The 24,497-nt window shown below is 42.7% G+C and overlaps 2 protein-coding genes across 3 annotated transcripts; both read right to left on the bottom strand.

Moving 5' to 3' along the window:
• Positions 1-973: 973 nt before the first annotated feature.
• On the bottom strand, positions 974-9,184 carry raver1 (ribonucleoprotein, PTB-binding 1). Its single transcript, XM_061749757.1, is given in 16 exon segments — positions 974-1,182; positions 1,184-1,252; positions 2,098-2,163; positions 2,355-2,474; positions 2,588-2,659; positions 3,083-3,219; positions 3,306-3,387; positions 3,803-3,981; positions 4,082-4,160; positions 4,751-4,822; positions 4,932-5,032; positions 5,103-5,223; positions 5,423-5,614; positions 6,672-7,141; positions 7,602-7,668; positions 8,611-9,184. Coding segments are annotated over 16 exon segments (2,241 nt in total). The 5' UTR covers positions 8,947-9,184; the 3' UTR covers positions 974-1,104.
• Positions 9,185-10,413: 1,229 nt separating this feature from the next.
• tyk2 (tyrosine kinase 2) lies at positions 10,414-24,462 on the bottom strand. Of its 2 annotated transcripts, none has more exons than XM_061749755.1 (24): positions 24,306-24,462; positions 22,953-23,148; positions 22,738-22,861; positions 22,524-22,665; positions 22,282-22,445; positions 20,698-21,052; positions 20,445-20,615; positions 19,391-19,548; positions 19,173-19,290; positions 17,833-18,016; positions 16,863-16,978; positions 16,616-16,777; positions 16,457-16,544; positions 14,992-15,119; positions 13,795-13,930; positions 13,411-13,562; positions 13,181-13,331; positions 13,018-13,109; positions 12,754-12,943; positions 11,743-11,861; positions 11,335-11,507; positions 11,036-11,153; positions 10,855-10,965; positions 10,414-10,782 (listed from the first exon to the last, which is right to left on the bottom strand). In XM_061749755.1, exons 1-24 carry the CDS (start codon positions 24,306-24,308, stop codon positions 10,639-10,641), a joined length of 3,495 nt encoding a protein of 1,164 aa, XP_061605739.1. In that variant the 5' UTR covers positions 24,309-24,462; the 3' UTR covers positions 10,414-10,638. The 2 variants fall into 2 exon arrangements, with proteins under 2 accessions (XP_061605739.1, XP_061605740.1); XM_061749756.1 differs by having other exon boundaries at positions 22,738-22,797.
• Positions 24,463-24,497: the final 35 nt, after the last annotated feature.

The following is a 24,497-nucleotide window of genomic DNA, read 5'->3' as shown; positions in this document are numbered from 1 at the left end:
AAACTACAGAGGTGACAATGGAAGAGAGAGCAGTTACAATCAAGCCAATGGAGATTATTGACCATCAAGAGTTTTGGCCCACATCTCTCAGTCTATAAACAACAACAAGCTGCAAATCCGGTCATATGCATCGGAACTGAGGAAATTTATGGTTGCGGAGCACAAACATTCCAGGAAGCGAGAGAGAAAGTGATCAAACTATTTACACAGCAAATAAAAGACAGAAGTGGTAACGGCCAACACTGGGCAGGAACGGCGTCAAGGTTCAGGATAGTCATCTTCTTGCAAGGAGGTAATGGGTTCTTCACAATCAAACTTTCCACTTGAAGTAAAATAAGTTTAAAAAATATTTATATGCACAAAAGGATTGCAAAACATGGTGCATTGTTTGGACTGCCAGAGGAACCATTTAACTGTATCTGGACTTAAACACGTAAAAACTTGCCAACAAACAAGACACGCATTGTGACCAGTGCGCTTCAAATGCACTTAACTAGTGGAAGGGAGGGGGAAAACAAAAGACAACTCCAAGGGTGCCGATCAAAGGACAAGAAAATGACGTGGAAAAAGCTTGGGATTTTTTTTTTTTAAACCAGTTCTGAAAAGGCAGGTGTGAAAAAGGTGGATGGCAAGAAAAGGGGACACCATGAAACAGGTGGGGGGGGGGGGGGGTGATGAAACAACACGACACGAGTCTGGTGGTCTACACTTACAATGAAGGCATCCCCCTTTGTCTGAAATGTGTGGAAAACATCACTTCTGTGACAATCAAAATACTGGCCAAACTATCTACTTACACGCCACACAAAAAAAAAAAAAAAAAAAAGTGACTTAATTAGCTTAACTTTGTAAAGTCCCTGCTGGTAAACATGATAAACTACCACCAACAAGAATTTTAAAAAGGGCTATTTTTAAAAAATAAAATATATATTTTTTTAAACACACTAAAATTATATACACAAACAAAAGGAGGCGAGAAAGAAAAAAAAAACACCAAGAATTCTGATAGGAGACAATTGGAAGGACTGCCGGTCCCTGTAGGAGGAGATTCCATCACATCCTGGCTTCCCGCGGCGCCAATTTGTGTCGTTTTCTTTTTCCCTTCTAGAAGATGCGCTTGCGCTTCAGGTAGGAGTCTGCGTAATGCCCGCCCAGGCCCTGAGAATGCTGGCCCACGTAGCCCGCCCTCGGGGCTCGGCTCCGGAGGTGGGATGAGGCGGGAGAAGACGCGCTTGTGGCTCCCGATGGGAGTCTAAATTGGGGTTGGGAAGGGAGGCGTTGAAGGAGACAGTTGATGGCACGAAAAAGAAAATTGCGTTGGGGTCTAGATACCAGGGTCTTCTAATTAATAGAGTGCAGGATGCCGCATCAGCAACATCTCGCCTTCTCAGGGTTTAATGTAAGCAGCAAAGGTGGAAAAAAGCTCCCGATGCAGCCATTTTGTTGGTGCTAAGGATGCTTTGTAAAGGGGTTGGTCGCGTTTGACCAAGGAAATTTTGCTGTCATCTAGATTTAAAAAAAGTTAAAATTGAGAACATTTTCACCGCTGACAATATTTGTTAAATGTAAACATTTCTGCCCCACACTTCTGGCACCATCACAAAGTCATCAAGTTTTAAACTCACATTATTTTACAAGTTTAAATTACCTTTAAACCATCGTATATAACTTCAGGTGGGGGTAGAAATACATTTGTATTTACTTTAATTAAAATTTCATTTATTTTAATTTGCAATTTTGTTCGTACTTATTTCAATCTTAAGATTTTTATTTTTTCACCAGTATTTATATATTGTTTATGCTAAGACTAATGCATTTGTTTCAGTTTATGTACGCAAGGATTATTATTTTTTTTTTTACTAAAATTAATGCATTTTTGTATACAGTTTGTACATTTTCTGGTGTAGCCCTTCTCATTTACCAGGCTGTCTGAAGCACACTTGATTGCAATCCCTAGTGGTTGGGTGTCCTAATTTCTAAATTTTCAAAAATGACTCAATCATGTTTATTTTTCTTTTAGCCATTGCAGAAGTCTGTGCTCTTCGAATATATATATATATATATATATATATATTTTTTTTTTTTTAAAGGAGTTACCTTCATCATGTTGACAAGTCCTGGAGGGTAGCCAGAGGTGTGGCTCACAGGAGGCATCCCCACAGCCTGAAGACAAACAAAACTACTTTCACTGTGTGGTGTTTTAGTACTCAAAAATCTGCAGTGGTGATTGAACATGGCCATATTCTTTGTTACGGCATTCCCCCCCCCCCCCCTCTGACAAGTAAAAATCGATAGTGCTGCATTAAAGAGAAGGTAAAAAAAAAAAAAAAAAATGACATCAGATTTAGACTTACCCTGTTGAGCTGGCTGGAAGGCAGGCAGCCATTAGCGGAGGCGTCCGAGCTGAAATACGAGGACGGGGGCGTGCTGAGCGGGTAAGTGAAGTGGCGCTGGCTCAAGTCTGACGGAGAGGGCTGTGGGAACCAGAAAGGAGGAAAGAAAGAGAAAGAGAGAGAGGAAAAAAAAAAAACGGCTGTCGAGGCACCATCTATTTATCTCATTCAGATACTTAAAAGTGTGGAGCTACCTGCTGTCCGAAGCTTGTCAAGTCCCCCATGTGGAGATTCTCCTGCTCCTCGTACAAGTGCTGCAGCTGATCCTGCAACAAGAAGAACTCTGCTAACGATCAAGTGGTTGTAGAAAATGTCTGAACATGGAGTATGTCGAAACCTAGATCGATACACGCAACATGTTCAATTGGATTTACTGTATTAGATTACATAGCTATTTGCTCAAATATATACTTTATTAATCCACTGAGAAACAGAGGATACATTTTGAAATTATTTGAACGTTTATTAAAAAGCATTTTTGGAAATGGCTTTACAATTGCGCTGTACAAAAAAATAATTTTTAGCCAGGCAAACATTCTTTTTATTGTTTTACTTCTACAAAAGGCTGACCTGCCATTGGCCAAGCAGTATATTGGGTGGGTTAACACTTGTATGAGACAGGGTCAGCCATCTAAAACAGGCTCATTTCTGTCTATAGAAATATGGCTGAAAATAGAAGTTGTGCTTACCTGGTGGAGAGGAGGATACTCAGCATTGTAAGAGTCCTGGTAGCGCAGGTTGTAGCTGGGGTGCATGCTAGGGTGCTGGTTGGACACATTACTTAGAGTGGGTCTCTTCCTGTAGGGATGAGGTCTGCAGTTGGCTCCTGGAGGTGGTGTGGAAATGTGGAAAGAGCCAGACATGAGACATTGGACTCTAAAACAAGCACTGTGACAGATGGGGGATACTCACCTGAAGGAAATGCATTGTTGACAGAGAGAAAGGAACTCTGTGGAGGTGTCACATCTTTGTTTGGGTCTCCGAGGATGGAGACCTGGGGGAGAAGAATCCAATTAATGTTTAAAACAAGGCTAACATTCCTGAATCACAATAACCATCTTTTAACCATTATTGAAAAACAGAATTTAATTTTGTCAATTGCATATGGCCACTTATCACTCTTGGGGTTCCACTGCATGTGAAAAATGCATTTCCAGCAAATTCTATTTTAGATAAAGCATTGAATACTAACAGACCTGATTTCTGTTTTGTTTTTTTAACCGTGTCTAATCCAGGCTAGCAATTATTTATTGTTGCATCGAAGACTACTCCATGGTCATTTTCTGTTTTAATGGAGGCCATTTTAAAGATGCGTCAGGTGGATGTGCGTCTATATAGAGGGAATTATGGAAGATTAAAAGCCAAATGAGCCGTGAAGTGTCGTGGGGTGCGGTGCGGTGGAGCCTCACCGTCTGCGCCGCGAGGCCGTCTGGCCCCATCAGTCCGCCCAGCAGCGGCACAGACAGACCCTGCAAAGCGGGAGAGGGAGTCTGCGGGAAGCTGGGAGACTCCTGATCCATTGCCATCGCTCTGCTCAGAGACGCCGGCTTTAATGGGGCCAGCGGGTCGAGACCTGAGACTACGCCACCTGTACGTTTAAGAAAAGAGGAAGAATAAAATAATAAAAGACACAGGCATTTTAATTTTAGAAAATTAATCCACAGAGTCACATTAGGGTAGTGTCAGACCTTGGGGGAGCTCGCTGAGCAGATGGATTCCCTGCTGGACTGGCAGAGGGGCCAGAGGATTCTCTGCCACGAGTCCTGCCTGCTGGGCAGAGGAGAGAAAGGGCAGAGGTTGAATGGCGCGGGAAGGTCACAGAACTGCAGCGCTGGTTAAGCACTCAACTTGCACACCACACAAAACCATTACACACACACACACTCACTTTTTTTGTTGACTTGCAGCAATTTCAACGTGGGTGTAAACGAAAGAATCACCAGCATCAACTACAAATCCACAGCATCAAGGTATCATGTAAATGCACTCACCGGTGCAACTTCAGGTACGCAAGCTAAAGTTGCCAAATTTGAAAAATGCCTTTACAAAAACTAAGCTCATTTAGCTTGACAAAGTTAGACTAAAGTTATTGTAGCTGTAGCAGTGTAGAAAGCACTGCATCTAATTGATTCTAATATTGTGGCCCCATTATCAAGCTAAATAATGTAAACACTATGATACACGACATAAAACTCTGTCTAAAATGAGCATTATCATCTTTCTGAAGGTGTTGTCTCAGATGTTGCAAGCGTACCTAATTAAGCGGCAGGTGAGTGCATGTTTGTTACATGATGTTTTGGGTGCGAACAGGAAGAAAGCACTTCACACGGTCAGGCACAAACACCATTAGCACTCACACAGGGCACTAGAGGGCCTTCATGACTGTGCAGCACCTGAGCCCAAAGAAGAGGACTTCCCAGAAAGGCTTGCTGATGGCAAAGTGGGAAGGAGAGGAGGGAATGAGTGTGTTGTAAGGATGAATCAAAACAGATTGACTACTCAAGGGTAGCGAGGTTTTGGGAGGGAGGCGGTGTGCACCTGCTGGGCTTTCGCCTGATTCTGAAGCAGCAACTGGAGCAGCACGGCAGGGAGAGCCGGGTTGGCGAGCAGCGGCATGGCGGGGGCCGCCCCGAGGAGACCTGCGGTGGGCAGGGCATCAGGCGTGGCGGTACAAACAAAAAAGACAAGTTGGGAGGAAGCGCTCGTCACCTTGTTTGTGGCCCTGCGACAGCGGGTTGAGCAGCATCTGCAGGGCGGCCGGGTTGTTGAGGCCCGAGAGGATCTGCATGGCGGTGGGGTCCGGCAGGAGACCCTTGCCCCTGTTCACAGCCTGTTGAGGGTTGGAACATTAGACAGTGAGCGCACACCAAACCTTTGTATCTATAGTAAATAAAAGGCTTTTGTGATGGTGTGGAATTAATTTCCCTACTATATAGGAGAAATTGTTATGAACAAATTGGAGGTCAACCAGCATGCAGTTGCACTGTTTGCATTCAACCTGTAATAAGAAATAAGTGCAGCACACTTACCATGGTCTGGGCAGCAATCAGAGCAGCAAGCATGCTGCGGCCAGGCGGACCAGGGGCGCAGAAGGCTGTCCTGATGTGCGTGCCGCCCACCAACCTGCCGTCTGACAGCTGCTGAGCCTCCTCGGCCATTTCAGCTGTGGCGAACTCCAGCACCGCAAAGCGACGGAAACTTCCATCTTGTCCCTGAGCCAACTGCAGGAAAAAACAAAAGGTAGTTAAAAAAAATAATACACATCTACAAGCAACCTCTGCCCCTCGTTTGTTCAAAAGTCAGGAAAAAAAAAAGTGACTCAGTCTTGCCCTTGTTCAGCTTTTTCACAAGCGCAATGAAACACTGCCTGCCTAAACAAAGGACCAGAATATGAACATGTGAGCACCTCAGTAGTTACAAATGTGAAAATAGAAAAAGCAACTAAAAATATTTCTCAAATATTAAAAGAATATTGAAAAGAACCAGAAAAGGTGCAACCATGCATGTTCTCTAAAGAGTCACACACTGTCATTCCAGAAACATCTGATGAATGACACCACCTGGGGGAGTCAGGTGGTCATCACCATGGAAACCAGCACTGCTCAGGGTGGCCACATGCAATCTGGGCTAAAGGTGAATGGCAGTGAGGGATGACCCGTGGATTTGACCTCGACCGCCCACGCCCCCACACAACATCCTCATCCACCAGGTCAAACGTACACTTTTTTTTAATCTGTCCATACCAAAATACAAAAGCAGGCTATCGTGTGCATGCCAAGGCAGCAGGTGGCGCTATTACCCTAATGGCTAAACTGTGGGCACAAAGCATCAACGATGCCATGTCATTGGAACATTTCTGGAATGTTTAACTTCCATGGGAGGTAGGCCTACAAATACTGCACAGTGACAGACAGAATCTATGACTTTTGCCTTCTATACCACCAAAATTGATGCGAATCATAAACTAAACCAAGACTGAAGTGTTGACCTTCAGTTTTAATTTCAGGGGCTTCACAAACTAGCCTTTATGAACTCCCGGTAAATTTCCAGAACAGAAAAGCCAGATTGTATCCGAATGATTGGAAGAAAAAGTAGCAGCTCACAATCCAAAGTATACTACATCATGTCAGGTGCCAAACCTACACAATCACACACATCAGAATATCAAGCAAAGGACACCTGTCACTGTCCAAATATGTCTGGGCAGAAACTGATCAACAAGTGTTAAAGGGGGCTCCAGTTGGTCCAAACATTGCATTGTTGTATGGAGAGTCTGACCTGACAGAAGACTGGAGGGTGGGCATCGGCCAGCGCGTTGCGGAGGTCTTGGGCGGTCAAAACACTCTGAGGCAGACGGTCCACACAGAGACACTTTGAGTGCAGCAGCAGGTATGTGAGCGAGCCCACCTCGGTCCAGTGCACGTAGAGCATGCGCGAGCCCAGCTGCTTCCCGAGCAGCTCAGACTTGGCCCGGGCCGCCGAGTCCTTCTTCATGTACTCCACGAAGCCGTAGCCTTTGGAATGGCCGCTGGACGCCCGGTACACCAGGAAGCAGCGCTCCAGGTTGCCGAAAGGACGCACCAGCTCTTCGAACTGCTGCTGGGTGAAGGAGCGCGGCAGGTTGGCGATGCACAGCAGGGCGTCGGTGGGCTGCAGCTGCACGGAGATGTCCCGATCGCGAAGCGCGTGCTGGTGGAACTCCTTGATGGCACTCTGCGCCTGCTCACCATTGAGCAGTGTCACAAAGGCTGCAGGGGGCAATGGATGACAAATTGTTCGTGGAACAACAGAGCTAATATTGAATTTTTCCACCAAAATTCCATTTCAGATTAGATTATTTTTTTTTGATGAAACAATTTGAGCAAGTTTGGCTTCAAACGATCATATCATCAAAACATAGTTATGCTCGTTTGGCGCAACATACACGGGAAGTCCGCTGACCTGTTTTCTGGTTTTGGTCATGTGGCATTCTACATATACCTGATTGGTTAATTGTTACATTAATTATACAGTACAAATATTAAAATGATAATTATTCATCCATCCATCCACTTTCTATATCGCTCATCCTATCCTCACTTGGGTCACAGGTGAGCTGGAGCACTTCTAAGCTGACTTTGGGTCATTTAATTATTAAAATAAACTGTTTTACATTTTTTTTTTTAAAACAACTTTTTATTTTCTCCCCTCATAATGCATATGACCTACCTGTGCCCTTGTATTTGTCTACAAAGCAGTATTTCAAGTCATAGTTGCCCAGCAACTCATGGACCTCCTGGAACAGAAAGAATAAAAATAAAAGTTACATATGAAAAAAACACATACATACATATATATATATACACGTATATAAAATAATGAAAATTAAATAACCACCAACCCTTAAATTACTATACTTTCTAATGTGAGTTGGTGGCCATTTTAGTTCAAATCTACTAGTTCATGATCAGGGAAAAGTGCACCTGTGGGGAGCTGGGAGGGGAGGATGGGGTGTACCAAGGCCAATGACTGACTCTTTGTTGGGGGGGGGAAACTGTTCTACGCTGCGTTTGTCCATTCACAAACGAACGGCGATGCTGTCGAGCACATTCTGAAGCGTTTTGCACGCACGCCTTCCCACCTTTTGTTCGAACGCAACTCGCATCTCGAAACCCCACAAAGTACTACCACCCACCCCTTTTTCCTGAACATTATACTCCTCATCCCCACTAACCACCTTTACTTCTAACCCCAATTTTTTCTATTATTTCCCACACATCCACATCCAATCACCCCTCACTCATCTACTAACACAATTACAAAATCCCTCTACCTATCACACTATCTATATCCTATATTCACACACCCAATATCCTCCCCAACCCACACAAACCCACTCTATTATACTCTATTCCATACATACTTTCCTCTTCCACACTGTCCAGCTAAGCTTACCGTCTTGAGTTTAGTCACGTCAATCTACCACTAAACTCAAAATACACCCACAACAAAGTTAGTACATGCTATATACTAGTCTGAGTTTTCGGTTAAACATTTCTCACTTTATCACCACCATTACCACTTTAAACATACACATTATCACTACACACACAAAAACCCACACAAATTCTCTCTTTACTATATATATACGGTCCTGGCCAGGAGGCTAACAAAAGTAGCACGGCTAGGCTAACACTAGCCGAACGACCCCCTGTCAATCAAAAGTTTTCATCCCTACCTGATTGCTGACGTCAGACGGCAGATTTTTTATGATAATCTTCCTGCGGTTGTAAAACTCCCGTCGAGTTCTCTCCAAGCGGCTCTGAATCTCTTGGGGGCTCAGAGGTGTCAAGTCTCCGTCGGCCCTCCGCTGCTGACCCTCGCGTCCCGAGGTCGGGACCTCCTCGCCGGCTTCGAGCTCCGGATGCCAGCGGCGCTCCCCCGGCCTCCAATTTTCGCGGTCGGCGGGTGCAGCGAGGTCGTAGTTTTCGTGGAGCGGACGGGAGACGAAGCCGAGCGCTGTGTCTGTGCTTTCTTCTTTGGCGTTTGCGCTCACAGACACGACGGCCGCCATCGCTCACTTAGTGAAAGTTTTGATTGCTCTGGAAAAGCCAGTCGCATTTGAGCAGTTTAAACAATACACACATGGGCCCAACACCGCCTCTGATTGGACCGGAGCTGTGTGACGTCAGTAGGTGGGGCTCCGGGTGTTTTTGAGTCCCCTGCCCAAACCGGAAATGACCCAACGTGACGGTCAAGAGCACATTTTCGATTTTTTTTTTTCTGGAGGGGTGGGGGGTCTTTTCAAAGTATAAATGTATCGAAAAACTGGAAATTTCATCACAGCTGGTTTAAAGGTTATCATTACATTTTTATGTAATAATTATAAGTCTTGTCCTTTGTAATCAATCTTGTTACTAATCGGCAAATTTTACTTACACAAAATGAGACTCTCCAAATAATTCAAAATTTTCAAATATTTCTTGTTGAATTTAATGTGTATTTAATGGGTGTAATTTGAAATTAACAAATAGAAAAGTGTTTATATGCTGCAAGACCTTGGTGACATCATTAATTGACATCATTTACATTCTAGTAGTGTAGTTTCTACACTTAAGCACACTTTGACACAAACGTCTTCATTATTATCAACTTCTTGGCATGCTTCTCTTAGAAATGTACACGTTGTCAAACAGTGCATGGTTTTTGTTTTAAGATGTGCGTGTTAAATTGTGTGTGCGCGTGTTTTGAATAGTTAGAAAACAATCCTGAAAAGATTTTATGAAAGAAATAAAGACGGTAAATATTAACTTGGTATATAACTATCCATCCATCCATCCATCCATCCATTTTCTGAGCCGCTTCTCCTCACTAGGGTCGCGGGCGTGCTGGAGCCTATCCCAGCTGTCATCGGGCACGAGGCGGGGTACACCCTGAACTGGTTGCCAGCCAATCGCAGGGGACATAGGAACAAACAACCATTCGCACTCACAATCATGTCTACGGGCAATTTAGAGTCTCCAATTAATGCATGTTTTTGGGATGTGGGAGGAAACCGGAGTGCCCGGAGAAAACCCACGCAGGTACGGGGAGAACATGCAAACTCCACACAGGCGGGGCCGGGGATTGAACCCGGTTCCTCAGAACTGTGAGGCTGACGCTCTAACTAGTCGCCCACCGTGCCGCGGTATATAACTAATAAGGTTTTTTTTGTTTTTTTTAAATGTCTGTATTATATTGCCTTCAGTGTAGTTTTCCTGCTTGTTAGAGTCGAGCAGCCTTATTATGCCAAAAATGAGCCTCCCTCTGTGCACTCAACCATCCAGGGACTTGGCACACACAAGAAAGCTCCTGGAATTCACTTTTGAATAATTCCAGAATTGACGATAACACACTGACATCATCAGGGACCCTTCTGGTACCATTTACTGTACAAGCAAGGTCTGAATTATCCTGCAGATGTGTTATTATTGCCTGTGCCAACCACCGTGAATGTGTGTTGTATTATGCAATGTTGCAAAAAGGGACAACAAAGTGGGGATGATTTGTTAAACCGAGAAAGTATTTTATGGTTTATACAAAATTGAATCCAAACTCTATCAACCCTGTAAAATATAAAAAAATTCAACAACCTAATGCATACTTACAAGTTTATAGTATTTCGGTCTGCTGGCCTTTCTGCATGATGGTCCTTGTTCATAATATTGATGCCAGGCCACAATATATGGCAGAAGCTGACATTTGTAAATGTATTTTTAAGTGGTTTTCAATCAAGTATAGAGTGAAGTCCAGAACTAAAAAAGTCAACATTTGGCTGTGAACGGATAGCCTCCAGCTTCTCAAAGAGGGAACGGAATGACGGTCTTTGAGCGGGATCTTGATTCCAACACTGCTCGGTCATGTTCCTCAGCTGTAAAGGGGGGGGTAAGGGATTATTAGACACCTATTAAGGCCCTAAAATGGAAGTTGTGATATTCTTCACCTCAGGCAGGCAGTCTTTGGGACAATGCAAGTACTGCCTCCGCTCCAACAAGCTGATGAGGGCACTCACGTTCATCTCTCTGGAGGATAACCCCGCCATCTTGCTAAACTTCTACAAAGCAGAGTACACGGTGCGTTTGAAACAGAGTCACGTGCAAATGTGCGTTTTTGCGACGGCCTACCACTGGGGGGCTTTGGCCCCGGTCGCAGCGGGTCAGGATCTCGTACAGCGTCACGCCAAAGGACCAAACGTCAGAGCGAAACGAAAATTTGTTGAGTTTCAGGCACTCGAGGGCATACCTGAAAAACATGCAGCACAAAGCATCAAATACAGTAGTGCCTTGAGATTCAAGTTGAATTGGTTCCGTGACACAAGCATGGGGATGACATGCAAACTGGATGGTAATTTTGTCTAATATTATTCAAAAACACATGTACAAATGATGTGTGTTCTATGTGTGTGTGTGTGTCACAAACTCACCAGAACACTGGAATGTCACCGTCTTCACACACGCGGTAATAGGTGTCATTTTCCGGGATATATTTGGACAGGCCAAAGTCTGCGATCTTCACCAAGCTGTTGCTTTTCACTAAGATGTTACGTGCGGCGAGGTCCCGATGGATGTATCGCTTTGAGTGCAAGTATTCCATCCCCTAGAAAAATGTATGAGATCATATTTGATCTCATAAATGTATCATATTACAGTAGCAAAATGTTAAAAGGGATTCCCTTTAAAAGTTGAGTCAATTTAAAACAAGGTTAGACTTCATTTGCTCATAGAACTAAGCATCATGAGCATAAAATGAAACGCTCCCTTCCATACAATGGGCGTGACATCTACAAACATCCTGAACCATTCCGCAGGAGAATGTGAAGTAAACAGCTCACCAGGCAGATCTGCTGAGCAAACAGCAGGCACTGGGATGTACTCTGTTCCTGTTCTTGAAGGTACTTCTCCAGGCAGCCGAGCGGAAGGAACTCCATTATGAGCTGCACCACCTGTCCTCCTGTCAATGGGTAACGCTAAGGAAGTTAGCAACCTTCCGTTCAGGAATGGAACCTCAGAAGTACAATTGTGGAATTTTACCACCATTTTCTGTGTTTAAATTAACAGTAGCTAACCTATCTATAAAATTTGTGTGACAGTTCAGCCCACATGACACCTAAAATCTGCTACATTTAACTCGTGTGAGCCTTGGAAGACGTGAGCTACAGTATGGTCCAACACTATTGGTCACAGGTAACATAGACTTGACAGTTACTGTAACGTGATCGCCCATTGCAACTTATTATTGACAAGCGCCACCATGAGTATCGAAATTAAATGAAGCACTGCCTGCGAGACTGAACATGCAATCAAATCCGTAAGGGCACTCCCTTTTTTGGGGTGATATGACTAAATTAGCCTTTGGAGTCTCAGAGTCTCCAATAATGCCACAAAAGTTGTTACATTTGTCGCCCGGCGCTTTTTGGAAACAGTGGTGAGAGGGGTGTCGGAAAAGTCGCTAGGTTAACAACACGAAGAAGCCCTTATTTCATAACAAAGTTCTTACTTATGCTCGTGGTTGTCGCGGTAACAAAAGCTGTACTCGGTATTTGCACGAGACAGAATCCCCCCCAAGACAGAGTGACTTCAACCATAGTTTGACAACTGGATGGAATTCCTCACACCCTCCCCGCCCTCAGACTCCCCCTTTAAATCACAATTCAATCTCGGTTAAATTCATGGCCTCCGAGACAATTGGAAATTACAGAACCCATGAACAATCTGCTAAAACAACTGCAGGGTTGTGACAATATTCAGCATTCAATGATTATTTTGCATACCACCAGATGGCGCCCCGCGTACCACTGGTAGCACATTTTGAGACACACATTTTAAGACAACTGTTGACTCACCCATTTCAGTGCAGCATCCTTTGTACTTGACAATGTTGCTGTGATCGAGGGACTTGAGGGTCTCGATCTCCTTCAGCCAGTACTTGGGCAAGGGGCCGTTTTCTTGTTTCAAACCCTTGACGGCCACAAGCTCACCCGTCCCGTCGTTGGCGGGGTCGTACATGTACAGCGTCACCATTCCAAAATTACCCTGAAGGCGGACGGCGTGAGCCATGAGCTCAGCTACACGAGTGGAACAAACGAGCCGCTGAGACCGAAACTCACCTTTCCTAAGTTGCCCCTCTTTTTCAAATAGCGCTTGAGGAACACGGTGGATTGAGCCTGAGGGAGCTTTTCACTGGGGGATATATTCGGATCTGTGCAGAGCATAAAACATTAAATGTCAAGACTTGTTGTCATTTAAAATTGAACATGTCTGGGAGCCCACTTTTGTTCATGATGTCAATGAGGTCTCTGAGCAATGAGCAGAAGGAAGGCCTCTCCAAGGACTCGTAGATGAGACATTTGCTGATGAAGGTGGCCAGGTCCTGAGAGGACGGCTCCAACAACTTTCCCCTTTGCTGGTAGAAGCGCTCTTTCTGTGGACGGGGGACGGATGGAGGTGATTCTGCTGTTAGCGGTCAGTATATCCTGCAGGGTGAAGGCTCGGTGGCCGACCTCCAGCAACGTGGCGTCGCTCATTGGGAGATGGCCGTTGTTGCAGATTTCCAGCAGCGTGACTCCGAAGCTCCACTGGTCAGCGCCGATGCCGACAGGCGCCTCGCTGTAAACGCACTCGGGAGCGATCCAGGGAATACGCTCAAGTCGCTCTACAGCAAAGGGAGATGACATAAAAGCAATCGGTAAGCTTCGCACGTGACTTCACATTAGCATTTTGTTTTATTTATTAACTAATGCAACTGAATAATTAAAATAATAATTCACAATTGTCACTAGAGCAATGTTTCCCAGCTCTTATTGAGCCAAGAATTCACACTTTGAGATAGTGGTACACTTGAAACTGAGTCAGAACATTTTTATTTCACTATTTTCGGTACTAACCTTCCTGAAAAAGCATATTGACTGCAATCCCCGGGTCACTCAGCTTGACTAAAGGAGATGCACCTTGGCCCAGACCTTGCCTGGCCACCAAGACGTTCCTGCCACAAACGTTTCCGTGAGCGAGACCTTTAGTCGCCTACAAGGATGCAGATCCAGTTGTAATTAGCTTTCTTGTCAAGCACATTCAATTTTACATCTGTCACAAGAGAAATTAGTGCAAGGAGTGTTCTGAGGAGTAGATAGCTCTCAGCTCCTGATGTGCAGCTGCTTACACGAGCAACACTAATTCTGATCACTTAATACTGGATTTACACTGCATGGTTAAAGCGACACAATTCAGGGATGCATACACACCCGCATCTGCTCAAATAACACAAATACATTTAAAAAAACAAAATGCTGTTAATCTATACTACAGCGAAAGCGTATACCAGGGGTGTCAAACTGTGTAGTGTGTAGTTCAGGGGCCACATACAGTCAAATTTGATGTCAAACGGGCTAGACCACTAAAATCATACCATACTTAATATAATCATAAATAACAATAGTCTTCCTTTGTTTTAATGAAAATCAATACAAGTACATTCGGAAAATCTTTAGCTGTAATGACATTTTTTTTATAGTTTTACAAAAACAACCTCAGATTTCTTGAGAAAATTTTGCTTCATGTGTTAATAATAACTGACCACAGTGACTGTATTTCAAGGTACGAAACTTGAAGTCACAGGTAATTGGAACTGAAAAATATAGTATTATATATTATACTTTTAAATCAACTTATGTAGACCTAGGAATTATTACCACTCAATTTTCTATATGAGCATAATAATTCTCAAAATTATCCTTAGTCCCCTCCACCACAATGTTCATCCTTCGGGCCGGATTGTACCCCGTAGCAGGCCGGTTTTGACACGCGCGCCATATGTTTGAAAAGCACTGGCATAGACAATAAAATATGGTCGGCCAGCGGAGAAATGTGGAGGTTATTCATGTGTTCCATCAATGTAAACACAGCCATATCAGACATGTGTCACGAGAAATGTACAGGGGGACAGGGGGGAAAAAAAGCATTAAACCAGAATAGGGCACTGCAGTGTAAATCCAGCCATAAATGAGGGCCCTCTTCAAAAAGTTCACTTTTAAAGACACTTAGCTGGGTAGCCAGTAAAATGACACACTGACGTGAATGAAACTTACAAGGTAATTCAGGGCACTGGCAAGTTGTTTGGCCACAATAAATTTCCACCGAGGAGTCAATTTGTCTTTTTCTTTACGAAGAAAAACGTCCAAAGGCCCAAATTCTACAAACTCTTCAACCATGATGTCTGCAATGGAAGGCACAAGAGGTTTATTAATGCTCACACATGAACCGCTATTGATCAGATCTACATGAAGATCATTACGGACATCATAGTATTAACCCTGTGTGTTTCGCTTTTTCTTTAGTTCTGTGTTGATTTTAATGTTTCCCCAAAAAAGGAGGAGCCGCAAGGAGGTGTGTTAAAAGAAGTGTCACGTCCATGATTTCTGGTTGATTAAGCTTTGTCTGGTGTGTTTTGTGTTTCCTGTCTTCGTTTTTATCCTTTTTATTTAAAGTAGTTTTCTCTCTATATGACTGATTTTGTGTAGTTTTGTTTGTTTGGGTTTTTCGTCTTGTATGGAATTTTATGCTGCACCTTGTTCATGAAACTAACTGATCATTTAAGCAGTTTTTGGAGTCGAAGATTTGGGCTCAGAACTAGTTCGGTTGTGACAAGAAGAACCTGAGAAGAGTAGAAGAATGTACACAGGACGGTAGGCAAGGTAGATTTTTGTTCTGTACTGTACATGTTTAATTGTTAGTGGCGTACAGAGGGTGCGGCAGGCATCAAAATTAGGGGTGGAATTCCATCAGAGTGTGAATGAAGATAATGATTGTGAAATTTTATACACCTGCAATATTCACCCCACCCCCCATCTTTGGACGCCACTGTTAATTGGGTACATTAGAATTTCCTTGTGATATATCTATTTTTTTTCTGGTAAACTACTATTTTGGATTGTAAAAATTCAACATTATTCTCTTATTCAGTGATACCTTGACTTATGGGTTTTTTTAGTTACAAGTCGTCGCTTGTTTTTTTTTTTTTTTAGCCAAAATTTAAGTCAAGAGCAAGTTTTATTGAATGGGGGCAGTCAAACACACCAATACAAAATGAGAAAAGTACAGTAGGCTAAAAGGCACATACGTACACTTTCGGCTTGTCCCAGCATACAGTATTTACACTTTATAAAAACAGTTTATTTAAATTCTCTTTTGTTTTAGGTTTTTGGACAATACAATGTCAAATTTGCTTATTAAAAATGTAACAAAGAAGTCTTGGGCTGGAACAGATTAATGCCATTTCAATTCATTTCAATGGGGAATATTGATTTGATATGAGTAAAGTCAAGGTAACATTGTACTTGCATTTAGCTCCTCCTAAATGTTAACATCTGCCAGATTTGCAAGTGTTCATAAAGTGTTTTAGAACAGGGGATGAGCTGAATGTGAGTTTGCACAACGTTCATGCTTCACTAGAAGACGAGAATCAAAGCACACATTGACAAACAGCATTTTGTGTCTGTGTCGTGAGTAAGTAGCAAATAGGGAAGTAGAAGACTGTAATGTGTGTGCTCTCACTTTCAGATCCGTTGACAGACAAACCATGGACAAACACCAGGTGACTGTGAGACACCTGGCTCATGAGACTTGCCATCTCAAAGAAAGCCTAAAACAAACAAAGTATTGATTTTGAACAACAGTCATCTCCAGACTAGCCGCAGTGTGACGGGCGCTTACGAATGTGATATCTTCATGGCTTTGCTCGAGAACCTTGAGCACCACTCGGACCTTCTTGTGTTTCTCGCCGTTTAAGTCGTCCTCCTGCTCATCAGCTACTCCCCCGACTTGCAGATGTGCCGAGTAGATGTGAGTTCTAGTGCCACAACCCAAATGCTGCCCCTGTCCGACAACATAACACCCTGCGCCTCAGCCACGCAGTACGGAACTCAAACAGCTTCAAAGGCGGAACGCGCGGCCTTCTCACCGGAATGAGGTCTTTGTACTTGATCTGGAAGCATAGATCCAACTTGTTCGGCGATAGAGCGCGCGTGTGGGCACCATCATCCACACCGTGTCTCTTCACAAGAAGGTTGGACAGCTCTACGGCAGACAAACAATAGGACAATATGGTCAGCGGCACAACACAAGAGCTGTGCAGTACAAGACATTCGACTTTCAGTGTTGGCTGTTCATTAAAAGTCTAAATTGACATTGTCGATTTGGACTTTTAATGAACCATCCATCACACCACACCACAATGAGAACTACAGTGGCCCTAAGATGGCTCTTTCCCACATTAATAACAACAAAACTGGTGAAAACTGGTGGTTCAGTATCTTCCAGCATTTTGTACATGGCCACAGTAGCACCTGAGCCAACCTGCATGATTTGAAAACAATGAGTACAGTGGGATTATCATGAATGTGAGATGTTTGTGATATCACTGTATAATTCAAACAGGCTGGCCATTGAACACAATTACACAAGGTGAGCTCCAATCTTAGTTCCCACTTGGAAACGGTGTAGTGATCCAGTTATGAACTGATTTATCTCAGGGTGTCCAATTGTGATTGTATCTGCAAAAAAGCATGCTAATGACTTATGAACCCTTGTAAAAATGCACTCCACTAGGTTAGGAGCTTTCCCATGATTGAACAGTCATTTATGCTCATGAACAGACATTCTAAGACAGTTCCATCAATCAAGCTATTGATTCAGACGTTTCATTCCAAGAAGTGTTGGTCAAAGGGTAATTACAGCTTGAGGCCAGTGCTCAAGGAGAGGTGAGGAGGTCATTTGAATCATTTAGCAGTAGTTTCCAAGAAGTAACATTTGTGTCAAAAAAACTGAGCACTCGACTCTGGAACCAGGTTAGGTGGCACAAACACTTGACTGTCAGCAAAGTACTAGATGATAGAAACATTTAATAAAATGGAACTGAATTTAACACAAACCTCCTTGCCAGGGCCGACAGCATTTTTTAACAGTATAGCTCTCCGTGCCGGACTTGAGTATATAGTCCTTCAGGGAGTCTGTGAGCTCCTTCACACTGGAGAATTCCTGCTGCCAGCCATCCAGGGAGAAGATGGAACCTTTATGCTGGATGCAAAACAGCCTGTTGCTTGGTATTGATCCATTCTGCGGGCCATTGATAAAAAAAATAAAAACAATAAATTGTAATCAGGGCTCGAGACTGCGACATTTTTTTCAGCTTGTGCGATTAAAAATTACATCTTGTCGCACTTGCGCGAGTGCACGTTTTAATGGTTGAAAGTCGTCTTTTTTCTCCCACTGCAATCTCCTCATCCTGCACGCTCTCCGAGAGAGTGAGAGTGAGTGAGAGTAAGAGAGAGTGAGACAGAGAAAGAGAGCGACGTCCCAATCACTGTTATGAATTCCATTGGAGTTAAAAGCGACCCGCTGCAATATGAATGGCTGCCTGCTGCAACATAAAAGACTGTTTCTTCCAGCGCTATTATCAACAGCACCGTGGAGTGACCACCACGTACCTACATTGACATTGGCCCGGTACTTATTCATTTTAAATTGTATTTAAATTTGTTTATATTTTTCTCTTTGTTTTAAATGTTTATAAGCTGTTTTTTCTTTGTTTTTAAATGCTTTTAATCGTGTAAAGCACATTGAGTTACCTTGTGCATGAAATGCGCTATATAAATAAATTTGCTTTGCTTTGCTTAAATGACAAGTGTTAATCGTCAGCTCATCTGGACTACTGCTGAGCAAGCTAGGTAGCCCGCACCTACCTTGTCCGGTAAGCCGGTAAACACGACCCGCCGCAAGTCACCTACAGCTTTACTGTTTACACACAACATTATCATTATCAATGCTGCTACATTTGTCACAGGAATATAACCACAAGTTGTTGTTAATATTACAAGGGTGTGTGAAATTTATGTGTGTGTGCGTGGCAGGGGGGGTGGAGGGATGGGGGATTGAACGAGTTGATCAAACAAAAGTAAAGCCTTTGTTTTTTGGTTTATTTTTTATTATTTAATTGACCTGTTCTGTCCGCTATTGCTTGTTCCAGTAAAATATTTTGGAAATATCATATCTCGAGTCACTCTCAATCTTTACGCCATACGAAACTATGGTATGCCATGGTTATGCTGTACCTCCTCAAAAAATGGTGCAACCAAATCATGTGCTGATGCAACCAACTGAGAAGGTTGGTTGCACCAGTGCTACTAGTGCAAAGGTTAGTGTAGAGCCCTGGTAATATAAAAAAAAGAGTGCCACCTCTACTTAGCTGCAATGACTCCGGACACCAACTCACCTGGGTTTTGGTTGGTACAGCAAGGATGAGTCGGCGATAGTCGAGAATACTCCAGCGTACGAGGCAGGCTTCTTCTTCTGCTTCCTCCTTCCTCAACTTGTGTAGCACGAAGTCATCACTGGAAAGACACCACGGTTGTGACAGAACATGTTTCTCACAGATGATTTTTCTCAAAGGTTATATAGAGTGCCATAGTTGGGTTTAAAACAACAACTCACTGCATTGGTCCGTGCAGTCCATTCGCTTCACTCAGCAGCACTCTGGGGGGCGCCACCTCACGACAAAGATAGTGGTGGGCGTCCGCAATCAGCCGGTAGTAGCCATCGAGGAGGGAGATGAAGGAGCGGGCTTCCTTGCTGGAGCTCATCTCAACCTCCTATGTGCACATTCACAAAGACAACAAGTGGCGCTTACCCGTACAGCGGCCATCTTCGGACACATTCACATTCCAAATACGCAAAAATGCCAGAAGCGCACGGCGATCTCGCAGAAATGCTCGTGTATGGATTGGACGAATAAATGACTTATAAATGAATACAAATATTTTTAAAAAGGCATGGACTAACATGTGGAAACTGTATTAGGGATGGGAGGGGGAAATGCCCCACTAGTTCCAACAGATGGCGTTGTTTTTCGATACGTATGAAAATTTGTCTCATAATTGTAATAGTGCCTTAGGCTCACCGCACATTGCGCAACACGGCCAAACACAACCCATGACAAAGTACCAGGCGGCACTCTATAACCTTTAACTTTAAGGGCATTTTATAGCCAATCACAAACTTCAGAAAAGTAGTGCATGGAAAAAGCACAACAGATCAATGGTAAAATGAGAAAATTTACATTTCGTAAAATATACACAAATGTTTTTCAATAATGATGTAGATTTTAAATGCTTTTTTTTCACATTTGTTTTTTTAATCCTACATTTAGTTAAAACATGTTTTGAATGAATTGAATCCATGCGTTAGACCTGAATATCACACATATGAACTTGTGAAATTAAAAATAAATAAATACCAGGAGCTCATGGAAGGAAAGCAGCCCCCCTCCATCCCACACACACCAAAAAATTGCTGCTTTATATTTCCTAAACGCACTGGAGAGAAAATAAAGAGTGAGGGTGGTCTTATTTTTTCTGTATTATTTCAGTACTAGAGCCAATATGATTGCAATACTAGAGTGGCTCCAAATTCCTCGTGTGTTTTTAATTTTCTTGGCCTCTTCTGATTGTGATGCATCCCGAATGTTAAATACAAGCAGCGCTCTCACCATGCAGTTATTGTCCTGAGTGCTAATGCAAACATTAGCCTCCCTGACGCCAATGTGAATTATTTCTGCGAAGTCACAGAAGGAGGTCCACTTAATGGGAGCGGTTGCACTAGGCTGGCTGGGCCGTCGCTTCGTTTTCCTTGCGTAGTCGCCGCTCAGGAGGCCGTTGGCCTGCATTGACAAGACAACACGAGCAAAAGGGGTTGAGGAAGAAGCAGGAAGTAACATCATTCCCCGCGAGGATATGACCAACCTTCTCACAGCACGTCGTTGCCCTCCATTGAAGCCCCTCGGCGGCGGATACCATCAGCTCGTGCGCGGCTGTGGCCCCGCAGTCCCCTTTCGAGGCGTCCTGACTGGTGTCCTCTTCGTCCCTGCTCAGCCTCATGCGGCGCACGGAGAAGGTCTCGGTGCCGAAACGCGGCACCAAGTACTCAAGAGCGCAGAGGTACTTGCACATAATCTCACTGACCTCCGGCTGCTTTGCTTCCATGTTTTGCTGGTAAGTGCGCATGGATCGCTCAAACATCCACCGGATCCTCATTTTTGTAAAGACTTTGTCTTCTGATATGTGCTTGGCGAAAGACTTCGGGATGCATTTTTCAAAGCTGGAAGAGAGATCACTGTTATGTGACACCTGGCCTCAGCTACCGCTCATGGAATTACAAAGCAATTTTGAGTTTAACATGGAAATGAAACGCTAATAAAGTCGTAATAAAGTCGGTAGACACATTACCACTTTATTCTTGTAATATCGACACAGTTATTTCTCCGAACACTTCGACTTCGGTCTGATAATTTTGTCTTTGTTTACAAACTTGACGTTATTCTTGTAATATGGCGACTTCGTCCTTGCAAAAATTTACTTCATTCTTTTAACGTTGCTTTTTTTCTTGTAACTAACTTTTCTCCCCTGAAATATTACAACTTTTCTCATGGAAAAATATGACTTCAGCTTTGTAATGTTATGATTTAATTCTTGCAATATTATTATTTGTTTCTTGTAATATTACTTTTTTCTGAAAATTGTGATTTCATCCTTGAATTATGACACAATTCTTTTAATATTAGTACTTATTTTCTGTAATATTATGACTTATTTTCCCAAAAATATGGATTCATCCTTGTAATATTATTGCTTGACAACTTCAAAACTTTTTTCCCGTGATATTATGACTTTCTCATTACAATTTCATGATTATATTTTTCTCAATATTATTACTTATTTCTTGTAACTACAACTTTTTTCTCAAAACATATAACTTCATCATTGTAATGTTATGATGGAATTCTTGCAATGTTATAACTTATTTTTTGCAACATTAATACTTTATTCTAAAAAAAGACTATCCTTGTAATATTAGGACTTGATTCTTGCAATATTATTACTTTTTCTTGCAATGGTATTTTTTATGACTTTACCCTTGTAGTACTAGGATTTTTTTCTTGCAATATTATTACTTATTTCTTGTAAAATGATTTTTTTTTCAAAGATTTGACTTTCTTCTTGCTATATTCTGACTATTTTTCTTTAATATTATGACTTCAGTCTCGTAATTTTCCAACTTTTTTTAATTAAAAAAAGGGAAGAAAAAGGACAATACTTTTAATATGATAGGTAGTTTCTTGTAATATTGTGACTTTTCAACCTTTTTTTTCACTACTCCTAATACTCTTTATAATCAAATGAGACCACGTCTTTATGGCTATTAAAGCTCAGTTTTGACCGACACTGTAACACAATGTCTACAAAAATGAGGATTATCATCCACATAAGGGCAGAATTTTGGATACAGCTCATTAGATTGTGCATGTGTCCCAAGTGTAAAGGTGTTACCGGGTCTTTTTTGCAACACGCTGTAAGGTGCTGCCAGTCTGCAGCGCCAGGTGCATGAGGTGGAGCATGGCCAAGCCCAGACTCTCGCTTCTAAAGCGACTCAGCTCCTCCTCTGAGCTTGCGTTCTCCATCGGAATCATTTCATTCACAAATTCATACTTAGCCTGTCAGAAAGAGATGGAGCAGTCAAGGGATCACTAAGGCAAGATAAGGCAATATACTGCGAGAAGTCCGACGCGCACCTGGGCGAATAAATACTCCACTGATTTGATTTCCAGCAGCGGTAAGCCAGTGGCGGCAGCACCATCTGGCTCGCTTTTGACAGCGAAACGACTCGCAGGGGGCTCTTTGTCATTAAGTCCGTGCCAATTGCGAAAGTAAAACCTGCACATAAGGATGGAAGTATTTGAAGTGACACAACAGCGTCTTATTGTGTATGACGATTACATTACCTACCTCATTCGGTAGTGAAGAATGAGACAGGATCCCTTCTCCGGGTGAAAAACGTGATTTGGACTGTACCAGCAGCGTGACAGGGGGTCATACAGAGCAAACAACACATGGTACAGAGGCGTTATCCCTGTTTAAGACACACAATCGGGGATACACACTTACATAACCTGATTTTATGCATTATTTATTTCCGTCTGGGTCAAAGTCATCATTCTCACCGACAGTCTCTGCGGCCGATATGCACAGCTCCTCTGCGGTGACTTGTTCTGCCGCCGTGTGCGACAAATAACGCTCTTCGTTGGGGCTCCAGAAGAGGTACACGAAAATGCCGTCATCCTGAGGGGTTATCAGGGACTCCGCTGAGGACCTTCGCTTGGAAAGCTTGGACCACCTGGCAGACATGACGGCAGATACCTGATGCACACACACATTAACATGTACAAATCAGTACCAAAAAGGAACGAAGGCCCATCAAAACCTTCGTTCCAATATTGTTAATCTGTGCTTTTTTTACAAAAATATATAATGTAGTCTACAATTATATAATAGTACATTACATGCATACATACATACATAGTAAATTTACAAATTTGCCCGGCAGCGTATGAATACTCAGAATTATTTTTGTATTAGGCACGTATATGTATATCACAGTGAATTTCCCTTGTGGGTGGATAAAGCACCTATCTCTCTCTCTCTCTCTCTCTCTCTCTCTCTCTCTGTAGCAGCCGACTGATACATCTATCTATCTACCCATTATATTTTGGCATATTATGTACATTTGACATGAAGTTTTTTTGGGGGGGGGGGGAAATTACTACCCGTGTACTTTATGTTTTTCCTTTTATGGTTTGGTATTGGCCTGAAAGTGTATTTCATACAAATATTGACTGTAATTATGACTTTACTACTGCGTTAAAGTAGTTTTGTGACGTCCCAACTAACGTTCACATTCATGGAATGGACTATGTCCTAAACCGAGGACACCTGTAACAGTATATGTTTTGTGAATGTTAACATAATATACGTGTTGGAAAAAAAAACAACCTTTCATTACAATTTAACAAATGTATTACAAATTAAAATGTATAAAAATAAAATATAAACTATAATATCAAATGAATAAAAAGAAAATATCAAAAAGGAAAGAAAAAGCAATAAATATTTTGTTCAATTGGGACGAATTATGAACAACAACTCGAGTTCAGTACAGTACCATAATATCCATAGCGTCAGGACACACAGGCGAATAGAGCAGTCAAAAAGAAAATAAAAAAACATAAACGACCTCATCAACATAGGATTACTTGATTTGAGTTAACCAAAGGAAACATAATCAAAAAAAAGAAGAAAAAGAAGAAAATAATGAAGGATTTGGGCAATATCCGGAAACTTAGTGGTGGCAAGCGTGCAATGATCACCCGAAGATGACATATGAACACGACGGTCTCTACATTGTATGTCGACGACAAACTACGGTGGCAAACCTCGTCATTTTATTGAAATGTTGTCGTTGTGACGCGGTCATGACGGAAAGGACAGAACCCCGAAGACCAGACCAAGAAGCTTACCATTTAACGACGACCTTTTAAAGGGCTATCCGCGTGCAGTCGTTGTAAAAATGACAAATGGGTGTCAAGCCTGCCATTAAAAAATCGTCACCATATCATTCCACCATCCTCTCTCTCTCGCTCTCTCTTGACCGCGCAAGCTAGTTCCGTAAACCAAACACGGAAGTGACGTAGCAAGCCTAGCACCTCCCA

Source organism: Phyllopteryx taeniolatus, chromosome 16, assembly GCF_024500385.1.
Source record: "Phyllopteryx taeniolatus isolate TA_2022b chromosome 16, UOR_Ptae_1.2, whole genome shotgun sequence".
NCBI classification, from domain to species: Eukaryota; Metazoa; Chordata; class Actinopteri; order Syngnathiformes; family Syngnathidae; genus Phyllopteryx; species Phyllopteryx taeniolatus.
This window is presented reverse-complemented; position numbering and strand designations above follow the sequence as displayed.